The following is a 15192-nucleotide window of genomic DNA, read 5'->3' as shown; positions in this document are numbered from 1 at the left end:
CCTCTTGCAGCCATCGTAGGAGCGCCAGCGGTCAAAATGAAGTTCAATCCCTTTGTGACTTCTGACCAGAGCAAGAACTGTAAAAGGCATTTCAATGTACCTTCCCACATTCGAAGGAAGATTATGTTGTTTCCTCTTTCCAAAGAGCTGAGACAAAAGTACAATGTTCGATCCATGCCCATCCAAAAGGATGATGAAATTCAGGTTGTTTGAGGACATTACAAAGGGCAGCAAATTGGCAAAGTAGTCCAGGTTTACAGGAAGAAATATGTCATCTACATTGAACGAGTGCAATGGGAGAAAGCTAATGGTACAACTGCTCATGTGGGCATTCACCCCAGCAAGGTGGTTATCACTAGACTAAAGCTGGACAAACACCGCAAAAAGATCCTTGAACGTAAAGCCAAATCTCGCCAAGTAGGAAAGGAAAAGGAAAAATATAAGGAAGAAACAATTGAGAAGATGCAGGAATAAAGTAATATTATATACAACTTTCAAAAAAAACAAAAGACTTTTTAAAAGGTGTTCAATATTAGCCATTAGGAAAATACAAGATAAAACCACAGTGAGAATCCTCTGTATGCCTACTGAAATGCTAAAATTGAGAAGGTTGACCATACCAAGTGTTGGCAACCATATGGAGGAACTGGAACTCTCATATATTGTTGGTGGGAATGCAAAATGGTTTAATCATTTTGGAAAGATGTTTGACAGTTTGTTTAAAAACTAAGCACTCCTAAAACTCTAGATCACTTTCTTGGATTTTTATTACCCAAGTTAAAAAAATAAATAAAAATAAATAAAAAATAAACACTCCTACCATATGATGCAGCCATTTCACCTTTAGGAGTTATTTAAGAGAACGGAAAATATTTTGTCCTTATAAGGACTTGAATACAAATGTTTATAACAGCTTTATTTGTAATAGCAATAAATGAAACAATCAATGTCCCTCAACAGATGAATGGTTAAATACATTGTCTTATATCCATAAAATGAAATGCTACTTACCAATAAAAATGTACTACTGATAAAACAATACAGATGACTCTCCAGATAATTATGCTGAGTGAAAGAAGCCAGACAATAAAAGAATACATATTGTGTGATTCCATTTATACAATAATCTAGAAAGTACAAATAATCTATAGTGACAGAAAGCAGGGGATGGTGGAGGAGGTGAGGAAGAGTAGAAGAAGGGACTAAAAAGGGGCCTAAAAAACTTCTGGGGGTGACGGGTATGAATACTATCTTAATTGTGGGGATGGTTTTAGAGATGTATACATATGTCAAAATGTATCAAGTTGTACACTTTAAAATGTACAATTTATTGTATATTAGTTATATTCCAATAAAGCTGTTTAAAAGAAAGAGCTATTATCCAGCTTAGAACTATGTTTTGGGGACAATTGTTAATGCTTTCTCAATTTGAAAAATGACCAAAGCTTTTTTAGGAATTCTGATCACCAAATTAGCCAGAGTGGTGTCTATGTTTGAGAAGAAAAATACACACTTACCATAGAAACTGGCCTTCAAATTTTTCAGTTACTTTCCCACATTGTCTCTGTGGCAATTTCAGTTTGAGTGATCTGTTTATTTTTCATCACTGTCCTAATTCCCTGGACACCCACCTTGCTCCAGTTTCCCTGGCCCGATCCCTCTCCATGTGCCATAGAGAGTCTATGAGTTCGGTGGGAATAACGGATGGGAAGGGGCAGAAAGGCAATAGAGTGGTTTTGTTAGAAGATCAGACCAGTCAGCCTAGAAAAATATCCTTTGGAACCAGGCTACATCCCTCACTAAGATTCTGAACCCAAAACTCCAAGATCACCAGTAACACTGGATTCTGATGCTGTCCTCCATTTTTGTGTTTACAATCAGGTTTTGACAATAGCTCGAGTTGCCAACTATAAGACTGAGCCATCGTAGGAAGAAAAAACATACAGCAGTCAAGAGAACAATCACATGCAACAAACATCTGCTAACTCAAACTGTGAGGGCCTGGGCTGCTGCTCAGCCCCTACTGTGGTCACAGCCGTGATGAGCACCTTGCGATGCACACTCTAGCAATATTATTACATCGTAAGGAGCAGTTGAATAACCTAACAAAAAAGAAATTATTTCATTCTTTAGGTCCTTACCTAGCTTATGCCTTTCTCTTTGGCTTACTTTAAATTCAAAACTGGTATTTGGGGTAAGGTCTTACCTTCTTTCGGCTGTGTCTGCTGAATAAGGCAAATATTAGGAAGAAAAGCATATCGGCTAGCAAGGATCATGGGTCTCTCAGAGTTGGGTTTGCTACAGGAGCTTTGGCTGTCAGGGTCAGCTCAGCAAATTAACGGTGTTTTTTTGTTCTTTGTTTTTTTTGTTTTGTTTTTTGTTTTTTCTAGGCTAAACGTTATTTCTACAAAATTCCTCTTTCTTCCTGTTATTGAGCTAAGGTGGCTGGGTACTTTGGGCTGCTGGGTCCTTTCCGGTGACGTGGGAGCCCAGGCTGGGGAGTACGGCTGTTCCAGAGCTCCCTGGGCAGTTCTGCAGGAGATGACCAAAGTTTTGCATCAACTTAAACTTGCAGGTGAGGGAACCCAGTCCTAAGGACGATCCAGTTCCCCAGCTAACCAGATTGCTGACACTGTGATTTGCCACAGGGACAGGGGTGGGGTGTGTTGGGTCAATGGGGTTCAGAATTTGGAGTGCAACGGACCTAAGTGTGAACAGAGCTCTGTGGCTGGGTGGCGGTGAGATCTCCCGCACAGGTCCTCTGGGACCCTTGGTCTCCTCCTCCCTCCTCCGCCCGGCAGCAGCGGTGCGAGGCTTCGACGCCTGCGGCCCTGCGCACTGGAAGCCCGGAGGCCGGTATGGGCGCCGCGCTGACGCCCCCTGCCGGCCAGCCGGGCTCCCCGCGCTCGCTGGCCCGCGCCCAACGCTCCGCTCGTGGGACGCCCGCGGCCGGATGCCCTGCATCCGCACCCTCCTGGGCCTCCTGGCGGCCCTGGCGTCCTGTGGCGCCGTCGCCTTCCTGGGCTACTGTGTTTACTTCGACTGGAAGCGGCGCGGCGACCCCGCCTTCAAGCGCCGCCTGCGGGACAGTGAGTGCGGCGGCGGCGGCGGCGGCGGCGGCGTGGCCCGGGCGGTCGGGCGGCCCCGCGGGGACGAGGCGGGGCCCTGGTGCCGCCGCTGTGGAGGGGCCCGCGGGGCCACGCCGGCGTCGGGGTGGCTCCCGCTCAGCACGTGCCGCGTTGTCTTTGCAGAGAGAAGAGCCCAGCCTCCCAAGGCTGATGGACCCGGCGCCCAGGTGAAGTGCTTCAGCGCCGCCGAGGTGGCCTTATCGGGAGTCACCTCCCCGCAGTGCCCGTCCTGGCTCGGATTGGGGTCGTGGCTGGTGCCTGAGCTGGCACCTCCGAGCCCACGTTGCGTTCAGGCTTAGTTTTTATTGTCGCTTACAAAAGACAAAGAAGGAAGAACCATTTGGGGTTATGAAAAGGCAGCTATACAATACACGTTGTAGGAACAGGTGCTTAAAACAATTTTTTTGAAGTATGTGTTTTTTTTTATAAGTGTCTCTTTTTATTTTATTTTATTGATTTATCACAGAGAGGAAGAGAGAGGGATAGAGAGTTAGAAACATCGATGAGAGAGAAACATCAATCAGCTGCCTCCTGCACACCTCCTACTGGGGATGTGCCCGCAACCAAAGTACATGCCCTTGACCGGGAATCGAACCTGGGACCCTTCAGTCCACAGGCCAACGCTCTATCCACTGAGCCAAACCAGTTTCAGCTTGAAGTATGTTTTTATTGATTTCAGAGAGGAAGGGAGAGGGAGAGAGGAATAGAAACATCAGTGATGAGAGAATCATTGATCGGCTGCCTCCTGCACGACCCCTATTGGGGATGGAGCTCACAACCCAGGCATGTATCCTGAGCAGGAATCAAACCATGAATGACATTCTGGTTCATCTGAGCCAGGCCAGCCGGGTGCTCACTCTGCCTTTAAAGACCAGCCCTGGGCATGGTTCCAATGATGTGGCATCCTGTGACCCTGGTCACCTTCGTAAACCAGGCTGCAGCAAACCACAGCAACCTTCTAACACCAACTGCGCTGCCAACTCCCCGCCACGCTGTTTCCCAGTCAACAAGCAATGTTAATACCCCAGGCAAGGCAACAGTTTTGCAACATACAAAGTAATCTTTGTTATAGTTATAGTAGGATGTCTGATATGTGTACTTAGTAAGCCGAGTAAAATATGAATGAGTTATTACAAGCATCTCAGCCTAATTTGGATATGCCATGTATTTTTTCTCTTTTTTAAAATTTTATTTTATTGTTGACAGTATTACAGATGTCTCCTATTTCCTCCCCCATTACCCCCCACCACCCAGCCCCTCATGTATTTTTTTTTTATGGCCTGAAATCATAATTGCATTTTAAGAAATTGGTTTAAACATTGTAAAGAATAACTGCTTTTGTCATACTTTGGATTTAGAAACTAGGTTTAAGAAGTGCATTTAAAAATAAAAACTAAATAATTTTGATTAGTAAGCATATCCCTCACATTCATTACTCACTATTAAATATTTTGTGCATCGCAGCTGTGGGATCCAGCAAGGAATGAAAAGTTGCAAGAACTTTTTCTGCAAGAAGTACGAATGGGAGAGCTTTGGCTGTCTAGAGGTAAGAACGTGAACATTCTTTTGTAAGCAGTTCTTTATGATAATTTGTTCATTTATTGATCCGTATATGTATGTTAAGTAACGTAACTAACTATATGTGTTAGCCAACGTGCTTCAGTTTAAAGAGAAACTGTCCCAGCATTGTCACTCCATCCCACTTGCCAGCTCCAATGTGTTATAGTTAGTGCTCCAGGTTATGTTGCAGTTGGAAGTGCCGATGGAGAAGCAAAGCCAAATGCTAGAACAGCTCATCTATCATCAGGTAAAAATTTAAGTAAATGAATTTTCCAAATGGTTACTTGTATGAATCAAAACTTTAAAAAATTTTAACTGCTTTATAAACATTTTCATGCCTTCTTATTCTTTTTAAAAAATAATTCATTGATTTTTTTACAGAGAGGAAGGGAGAGGGATAGAGAGTTAGAAACATCGATGAGAGAGAAACATTGATCAGCTGCCTCCTGCACACCCCCTACTGGGGATGTGCCCGAAACCAAGGTACATGCCCTTGACCGGAATCGAACCTGGGACCCTTCAGCCTGAAGGCCGACTCTCCGTCCATAGAACCAAACGGGCCAGGGCCTGCCTTCTTATTCTTAATAGGATACTTATTTTTTAGGGTAAAGTCATTATGAATATTCATTCTTTTCTTTTTTTTTTTTTTGCAATCAAAGTTAGTTTTTTTTTTTAATTTCTTTATTGATTAAGGTATCACATATTTGTCCTCGTCCCCCCATTTCCATCCCACCCCCCTCCCCACATATGCCCCCACCCCCCTGTTGTCCTTAACCACTGGTTGGGATCATATGTCTGCACACAAGTCCTTTGGTTGATCTCTCCCTTTATCCCCACCCATCCCTACCCTCCCCCCGAGGCCCGACAGTCTGATCCATGCCTCCTTGTTTCTGGGTCTGTTCTTGTTCATCAGTCTATGTTGTTCATTATTTCCCCTAGATGAGTGAGATCATGTGCTCTTAGAAATACACTTATAAGAACCGAAAATGAGACAAGCAATAATGGTTATGGTGACAGGCAAATGAATCGGTCTGTAGTGAGTTTCTTTCTGGGCCAATAGTTCTTTTGAGACCCAATTTCAATGTCCAACAGTTCCTTATGTGTACATGTCAGCACTGACATTTCAGTTCTGGATGGTGGACAACTGGTGGTAATGCAGGTCCGACTCTGTCTGGTTTGGTCCTGGGCAATCTGCAGTGATGATCAGTTGCCCATTTTTTGATTGGGTTGTTTATCTTCTTTTTGTTAAGCTGCATGAGTTCCCTGTAAATGTTGGAGATTAAACCCTTATCGTTGATATCATTGGCAAATATATTATGAATATTCATTCTTGTCCCATCTTATGTAGTGATACCTGTAGGAAATACTTTGCACTTAATGGCCATGACCTATCTTTTGAAATATAATTTATCCCCACCCAATTCCAGATAGATTTGAGAGAAAATACAATATTGCCAGATAAAATGATGGTAGATAATTTTAGTATCGTATAAAATATTGTATATATAATGACCATGTTTTTACTCTGGTGTTGAACCCTGGAAAGAAAAATATTTTTTTCTTGAGCCTTATCTAAGGGAAAAATGATGATGCTCAATAAACAAGCATTACACCCATTTATGTGTCTTTTTTTTCAAGTGTTACTAATTCCCCTCCATATCACAGTACCTGTACCTGTTTTTGCTTCTTTTGATTGTCTTTTTTGAAAAGATTTTGTTTTTCAACCTGCATTTATGAGGATAGCATCCTCCAGGATTTATAAAGACAAAGAGGAAGTCAAGATCCTGGACAACTCAGAGCAATACCAAAGATTTTGACTTTAATCGGTGGCTTAAGAACTTGCTAAAGGTTTTGAGAAATTAAAAAAATATTGCAGCCACTCAAAATCACTGCACATTAATCATAGTTTGAAATTTCAGTATTTTATTCAGTACTAATCTTTTTGGTAGGTTTATAAATGGACTAAAAATAACTGTTAAGTATGAATGACAAAACAAATAATTGGAACTGACTTAATGATATAAGCAGGAGTGATTTTACATAAGGTAATGAAGTAGAAGTTTTAAGGACCTTCATTTGCATGGGCCTCTTTGAAAGTGCTGTATTCAAAATTTTATATTTTCTTTTTTAATCCTCACTTGAGGATATTTTTCCATTGATTTTTAGAGAGAGTGGAAGAGGGAAGGACAGAGAGAAACATTGATGTGAGAGAAACACAACAACTTGTTGCCTCCTGCACATGCTCTGACCAGGGCCCCGGCTAGGGAGGAGTCAGCAACCGAGGTACTTGCCCTTGACTGGAATCGAACCCGGGACCCTTCGGTCCGAAGGATGATGTTCTGTCCACTGAGCCAAACCGGCCAGGGCAAAATTTGTTATTTTCTTAAACAGGGTCCCCCAAATTATATAAACTAGGGGCTTCATAAAATCTAGATTACTCCCTAGATATGGATACTCCCTTGATAAAGGGGCAATTAAAATAGAGCTTTTCCGCTTTAATTTTTCATTTGGGATAGTATAAAATAAATATGGAGAGGAAAATTCTGAATATTAAGCCAAAAGAAAAAATAACAATTATTTTTTACATTTTATTTTTATTCACCATGTTTAAGAGCTATCATGTATTAGTTTAGACTGAGATGAATGTTACAGATATTTAGATGATTAAAACAGTAATTGCAAACTTGTGTATTTAAATTTTTCCCTCTCAAAGGGAATAGCATTAATTCTGTGAACCCCTAACTTGGTTAATTAGCTCTTTAAGGGTTATGTACTTTTACTGTATTTAACTTTTAAAGCAGTTCTCAATCTTGTTTGCTTACTCTCTGGGGGTGGTACCCAAGCATCAGTATTTGTTAAACCTCCTGGTTATTACAATATAAATCCAGCATTGAAAACCAGTATTCTAATGCGATAACCTTTCACCCAGTTTTCTGTAATCTTTTTCAATTTTTTCCACTCCCCTGTGTACCAACCCCAATTTTCATAACTTTGTTGTCAGGTAGTCTAGTTCTATAGCCATCTCAATTTTGGTTATGTCTGTTTGGGACCATAGAACCAATGATTTGATTGAATTTAGTGGTTGACTTAACTAATCATATTGTTTTTGTGTCACATTAGCTCCATCAACTTGAGATCAGGCACTATAGTATCTTTTTCTTTAAAAAGCTCAATACATTAAAAACATTTAGACTTAAAGTATTTTCATAAAGCTGTAATTGTATTACTTTAAAATAAACCTTACAGAGAAATACTTCATTTAAGAAATAGCTTCTTTTATTTATTGATTTTAGAGAGAGAAAAACACACATTAATTTGTTGTTCCACTTATTTATGCATTCATTGGTTGATTCTTGTATGTACCCTGACCCCCGCGGGATTGAACCACAACCTTGGTGTATTGGGACGATGCTCTGGCCAACTGAGCCAGGAACAAGAAATAGCTTCTTTAAATGCCTAGGAGAAGTTATGAAAAACCCAACAATGAGGATTTCTTAAGTTGAAAATGTAAAATTAGGTGTCTATAGACACAAAATCTTAAGTCCTAAAAACCTACATATTGACAAGGCTTACTTTGTCATATCTTTCTCATATATCTATATTAATAAGAGGGTAATATGCTAATTAGACTGGGTCGACTAGCCATTTTCCGGATGTCCGACTTCCTTCTGGACAAAGCCATGGTGGTGGGGTCAGAGGCAAAGGCAGTTAGGGGTGATCAGGCCAGCAGGGGAGGGCAGTTAGGGGCAAGATCAGGCCCGCAGGTAGGGCAGTTAGGGGCAAGATCAGGCCCGCAGGTAGGGCAGTTAGGGGCGATCAGGCAGGCAGGCAGAGGTAGTTAGGGGCAATCAGGCAGGTAGGCAGGTGAGTGGTTAGGAGCCAGCGGTCCAGGATTGTGAGGGGGTTGTAAGGGGGTTGTCTAATCCGGCAGTTGGACATCCCCCAAGGGGTCCCATATTGGAGAGGGTGCAGGCTGGGCTGAGGGCCCCCCTCCCATGCACGAATTTTGTGCACTGGACCTCTAGTATATATATATTTTTTGGTGTATGTGTATATTTGCCTAAAATATTTCTATTGATTTTTTAGAGAGAGAGAGGGAGAAACACTGATGTAAGAGCAGATCATCGATTGGCTGCCTCCTGCATGCCCACTACCAGGGATTGAGCCTGCAACCTGGGCAAGTGCCCTGACTGGGAATCGAACCAGCAACCTTCCCATGCACAGGATGATGCCGAACCAAGCCAAACCAGCCAGGACATATTTTAAACTTAATATAAATCTTTGGGAAGCATTTTTTCCATGTCCATCATGCACTTTTCATACAACCATGTAGTTCAACCAAGAAATAGAAAATTCATTTCCATTAATAAGAATCTAATATAATTAACAGACTATATTTTATTTCCTAACTAGTTATATTAAATATATCAAAATTTCAACTTGTATTATTATATAACACCAGAAGAGAGGCAGCATACTGTAGTCTCAAGGTTCAGAAAATTAGGTTCTGTTACTAATTCTGGCATTAGCTTTGAAACCTTAAATCATTTCACTGATCATTGCCTCAGTTCCCCAAAACAAGGAAGTGAGACTGATTGCATGTTTTAACTTAGAGAAAGTCTATGATTAATTTCTACTCTTCACAAATTTTCATTCTTACTTTATAGCCAATCATCCTAAAACTCAACTCAAAACTTTACTTAGAAATGAAGGTTCTTAAATCTCTTAATTTCTTCCCCTGAATATGTAATTCATGTTACACTAAATCTTGTTTTAACTGACATTTTTAAATTATCATTTCGCCAGAAAAAGATGTTTTATCTACAGTTTCATCAGCCACACACGTGAAGTTAACAGCAGAACACAACCTTTAACAAACACCTCAATACCTACCTCTTACAGATACTTGACCTCAGTGAATCTGGCAGCTCAACATTTCCTCCCACATTTATACCCTTTATGAGGTTTGTTTGCATAGCCTTTATCTTTTTAAAAATGTTATTGATTTTAGAGAGAAAGGGGGAGAGAAACATCAATGAAAAACATTGATTGGCTGCTGCCAGCATACCCCCTACTGGGGATCAATCCTGCAAACGGGGCATGTGCCCTGACTGGGAATCATCTGGTGACCTTGTGGTGCATGGGATGACACACAACCAACTGAGCCACACTGGCCAGGGCAGCCTTTATCTTGATATGCTTTTAAAGTTTTTTTTTTTAATTTTTAGTATATTTTTAAAAAATTATTATTTAAGGTATTACAAATAGTAGTACATATGTCTCCCCCCCCCCCCAATAACCTACCCCCCCGGCACTTGCCCTCGTACCCCGCCCCCAGTGTCTTGCATCTGTTGGTTGTGCTTATATGCAGGCATACAAGTCCTTCAGTTGAGCTCTTGCCCTCCCCGAACCCTTCCTTACCTTCCTGCTGTAGTTTGACAGTCTGTTTGATGCTTCTTTGCCTCTGTCTATTTTTGTTCAACAGTTTGTAATGTTCTTTCTTATCCATAAATTAGTGAGATCATGTGGTATTTGTCTTTCACTGACTGGCTTATTTCACTTAGCATAATGCTCTCCAGATCCATCCATGCTGTTGCAAATGGTAAGAATTCCTTCTTTTTTACACCAGCATAGTATTCCATTGTGTAGATGGACGACAGTTTTCTAATGCATTCATCTGCTGATGGGCATTTAGCCTGTTTCCAAATCTTAGATATTGTAAATTGTGCTGCTATGAACATAGGGGTGCATATATCCTTTCTGATTGGTGTTTGTTTTCTTGGGATATATTCCTAGAAGTGGTATTACTGGGTCAAAAGGCAGTTCCATTTTTAATTTTTTTAGGAAACACCATACTGTTTTCCACAGTGGCTGCACCAGTCTGCATTCCCACCAGCAGTGAAGAAGGGTTCATTTTTCTCCACATCCTCTCCAGCACTTGTCATTTGTTGATGTGTTGATGATAGCCATTCTGACAGGTGTGAGATGGTACCTCATTGTTGTTTTGATTTGTATCTCTTGGATGATTAGTGACTTTGAGCATGTTTTCATATGTCTCTTGGCTTTCTGAATGTCCTCTTTCAAAAAGTGTCTATTTAGGTCCTTTGCCCATTTTTTGATTGGATTGTTTATCTTCCTTTTGTTAAGTTGTATGAGTTCCTTGTAAATGTTGGAGATTAAGCCCTTATCAGAGATAACATTGGCAAATATGTTCTCCCATGCAGTGGGCTTTCTTGTTGTTTTGTTGATGGTTTCTTTTGCTGTGCAGAAGCTTTTTATTTTCATGTAGTCCCATTTGTTTATTTTCTCCTTAGATTCCATTGCCCTAGGAGCTGTATCGGTAAAGATATTGCTACGACAAATGTCTGCTATTTTGCTGCCTATGGCTTCTTCTAAGATTTTTATGGTTTCCCATCTTACGTTTAAGTCCTTTATCCATTTTGAGTTTATTTCTGTGTATGGTGTAAGTTGGTGGTCTAGTTTCATTTTTTTTGCATGTATCTGTCTAGTTTTCCCAACACCATTTATTGAAGAGACTGTCTTGTCTCCATTGTATGCTCTTGCCTCCTTTGTCAAATATTAATTGAGCATAATGGCTTGGTTCGATCTCTGGGTTCTCTGTTCTGTTCCATTGGTCTATATGTCTCTTCTTGTGCCAGTACCAGGCAGTTTTGAGAACAGTGGCTTTGTAGTATAGCTTGATATCTGGTATTGTGATCCCTCCAACATTGTTCTTCTTTCTCAAGATTGCTGCAACTATTCAGGGTCTTTTTTTAATTCCAGATGAATTTTTGGAGAATTTGTTCTAGGTCTTTGAAGTATGCCATTGGTGTTTTAATGGGGATTGCATTGAATTTATAATTGCTTTGGGTAGTATGGACATTTTAATGACGTTGATTCTACCAATCCACAAACATGGTATATTCTTCCATTTGTTCATGTCTTCCTCTCTCTCTTTTTTTAGTGTCCTGAAATTTTCTGAGTACAGGTCCCTTGTCTCCTCGGTTAAGTTTATTCCTAGGTATCTTAATGTTTTGTTGCAATGGTAAATGGGATTGCTTTTTAAATTTCTTTTTCTTTGAGTTCATTATTGGTATATAGAAAAGCCATAGACTTATGGGTGTTAATTTTGGATCCTGCTACATTGCCGAATTCATTTATTAAGTCTGGTAGTTTTTTGATGGAGTCTTTGGGGTTTTCTATGTACAATATCATGTCATCTGCGAATAAGGGATTGAGTATTCTTGGATTCAGTCCTTTGCTTTGCATCACTTTGTATACCTCCTTCCATTCCCTTCTAGCTTAATGTGTTTCTGTTGAGAAATCATTTGATAATCTGATGGGGGAATCCTTTGTAGGTAACTCTCTGTCTCTCTTGCAGTCTTTAAGATTCTCTCTTTGTCGTTAACATTTTCCATTGTAATTATGACATGTGTTGGTGTGGGTCTTTTGGGATTCATCTTGCTTGGGACTCTATACTTGTGTAACTTTTTTCTTCCCCATATCCGGGAAGTTTTCTGTCATTATTTCTTCAAATAGATTTTCTAATCCTTGCTGCTCTTCTTATCCTCCTGGCAGCCCTATTATATATATGCTACTTCATATAGCTCCCTTAGGCTCTCCTCCTGCTTTTTAATTTTTTTCCGCCCATTGCTGTTCAGATTGAGCTTGTTTCTCTACCTTATCTTCTAAGACACTAATTTTGTCCTCTGCTTCTTCTAGTCTACTGTTGAAACCTTCCATGGTGTTTTTGATTATAACTATATGACTTTTGATTTCTTCCTTAGTTTTGCATAGGTTGTTGATTTTCTCATCCATCCGGTGCATGCACTGTATGACCATTACTCTAAATTATTTTTCTGTCATGTTGCATGCTTCCGTTTCATTTATTTCCTTTCTTGACGACTCCTCATTTTCTTTCCTCTGGGGATTGTGTAGTTGTCTCCCCATTCTGACTATCACCAGAAGGTTCAAACATCAAGTTGTGTGGGCCTGGGCCGTGTGCAGTGGGAACTTTGAACCACCCGAGTGTCACTGAAGAGCTGCGACACCAAGACGTGTGGCTGCCACGGGTTGGTGGGAGTCACGCTAGCCCAAGGTCAGAGTCACTGGTGCTCAGTGTGGCCTCATGCATGCACCTAGAATCAGGGACCCCGCCTGTGCCGCGCTGAAACAAGAGACCCCATTGGCATTTGTCAAAAATCAGAGTCCCCTAATGCATGCCAGGCGTCAGTTCCCCTGTGCCCGCACCAAGAATCGAGTATCAGAGTCTCTGTTGCTTGGTGTGGCCTTGCGCTGAGAATCAGGGTCCCTGTGTGTGCATGCGCCAAGAATTCGAGTCACTGGCTCTTAGTGTGAATGCACTGGGAATCAGGGATCCCAGGCGCACGCGATGAGAAACAAAGTCAAATCACTGGTACTCAGTGCTGCCTCTTGCACAGAGAATCAGGGTCCCCAGTCTGCTTGGGGGACGGGGTTGCACAGTAGCACTGTGTCGGCAGGAGGTCCATTCCTGCGCTGCGGAAAACAAGAGTTCCATGTGCACTGCCCAGAACCGAAGTCAGGTGGCAGTGCCACCCTGCATGGGCGTGGGGTTTGGTCACCCTATTGTGTTGCGGGAACAGATTCCCAGTGTCCACGCACGCACCCAGCCTCAAATTCCTGTAACGGAGCTGTGGCCCTGTGCAAGGGGCAGGTCTAGCAGTTCCTATGGCATTGCAGCGAGCCTGTGGGGAGGGGGATGGGCTCTGTGACTCACAGAAATCTGTGGCTGGGATATCTGGATTCTTGGTGTCTGTGGGTCTGCAGCTGTGGTCACAGGTCTCTGTCCCCAGTGGCTGCAGGGTCCCGGTTTGCGTCTTGAGACCAGACTGGGTGGTGCTGAGGCCAGGATCCTAGTCTCAAGCAGGTCTGTTTTTCAAGATGGCATTGTCTCTGTGCCCACGCTGGCCACCCCCCGAGTGTCCGTGGTGGCAGCGGGGCTGCACCATCTGAGACTGCCCGGTTTGGCAGCCCCTTGGAAGACCTGCAGGATCTAACTGTCCCTAGCTCATACACACACACACCATGCACATCTCTATCGCTCCCTCACTCTCTCTCTCCCTACCTTCCTGCCAGTCGCCATCTTCAGAATCCTCCGCTTTTAAAGTTTTAATACTTGGTGCTTTCTCAGTAATTTGTATAATTTATATTTTGAAGAACATTAAAATTTTGCTCTGAACTTATCCATTTGTTTCAGGAGAGCACAGAATGGGGGTTGAACATCTCAGCAATGCCCTTTCAATGTGTGGGCAACCACGGGAACTTCTGAAGGTTTTTAAACACACACTCCCTCCCAAGGTATTTGAGATGCTGTTACACAAAATTCCCCTTATTTGCCAGGTAAGCACTTACTTAATTATCTTTGTGAAATGGGCAGAATAAACAAATTGGGCTTGAATACATAGAAATAGCAAAGTAGATGTGTGAATGGCCCAAAGTTTTAAATGAGTAAAATCTGAATTTTTTTTGCCTTTCTTGCCTTAAGGTGAAACAAGCCAATTCTTTCATGTTCCTTTGACTATAATGTATTGTATATTTTTGAGAATAATATGTTTCAGCATTTCAATTTTAAAGGTAGCATTGTTAACATTTTGTCTTTGTACTTTGAAAGATACCACAATTATTGACCTACTGTAATGTCCATGGAGGCCTTTAAGTTAAATGGTAGTTGTTATTTAAAGGACCTAGTGGCTTAAAAATTAGATGTAACATAGAAAACAGTAAATTATCAAAGCAGAACACTTCTACTTTCCATTAGTATGACAAAACATAGATATCACATTGGTAAGTTTAAACACATAGGCTAATCAGTGTTTTCTAAAGTATAACTTGAGATTGATATCAAATGAAATCCTTTCAGAAGCTAATTATTAATGGATATTAGTCCACTTACATTTACCAAACTGCTTGATATGCTTATGGATCAACTAGAATTTCCTAAAAATGCTTGGATTTTAGGACTCATTTAGCCATAAGACACTACTTTTTAAACTTTGGTTCACTTTTTATTACACTGATCACATCATGGCTGAGAATACACTATGTATTGTTGGTCTGACTCAGAATCATTCAGGTTAGACTCTCAGCTTTCAAACAAAACACACATTCCACTAGAGCCTAACAGTCAATTCACATATTCCCAGGCTAGTCTCAGATGGGTTGTTTCCTGAAAATATATGGAAATGTAGCTAGAATAAGGCTAGACTAAGAATGTGTAATGCCCTCCCTGACACAGAAGAGGCAAGGAAAGGATCGTGCATTGAAATGATTAGTAACTATTTTATGTATTTACCAGCAATTTGAGGCAGACATGAATGAACAGGAATACTTGGAAGATGATCCTGATTGAAAAACATTTCAACGTATCCACAGTCCAGTCAGAATACTATATTATGATATAGCATAAACAACTGCGCAGTGATATTTCCATTTATTTAACTTTTAGAAATAAAAAATTTTTCTA

General features: G+C 41.2%; 1 protein-coding gene and 1 pseudogene across 1 annotated transcript; both read left to right on the top strand.

The window, feature by feature from the left end:
* Window positions 1-1214, top strand: LOC103283697 (60S ribosomal protein L26-like; annotated as a pseudogene).
* Window positions 1215-2843: 1629 nt separating this feature from the next.
* TOMM20L (translocase of outer mitochondrial membrane 20 like) lies at window positions 2844-15169 on the top strand. The gene is made up of 5 exons (XM_008138997.3): window positions 2844-3089; window positions 3252-3295; window positions 4593-4674; window positions 13927-14069; window positions 15025-15169. Exons 1-5 carry the CDS (start codon window positions 2954-2956, stop codon window positions 15076-15078), a joined length of 459 nt encoding a protein of 152 aa, XP_008137219.3. The 5' UTR covers window positions 2844-2953; the 3' UTR covers window positions 15079-15169.
* Window positions 15170-15192: the final 23 nt, after the last annotated feature.

Source organism: Eptesicus fuscus, chromosome 5 (assembly GCF_027574615.1).
Source record: "Eptesicus fuscus isolate TK198812 chromosome 5, DD_ASM_mEF_20220401, whole genome shotgun sequence".
In the NCBI taxonomy this organism is placed as follows: domain Eukaryota; kingdom Metazoa; phylum Chordata; class Mammalia; order Chiroptera; family Vespertilionidae; genus Eptesicus; species Eptesicus fuscus.
Note: the sequence above shows the minus strand (reverse complement) of the source record. Positions and strands in the feature narration are given on the sequence as shown.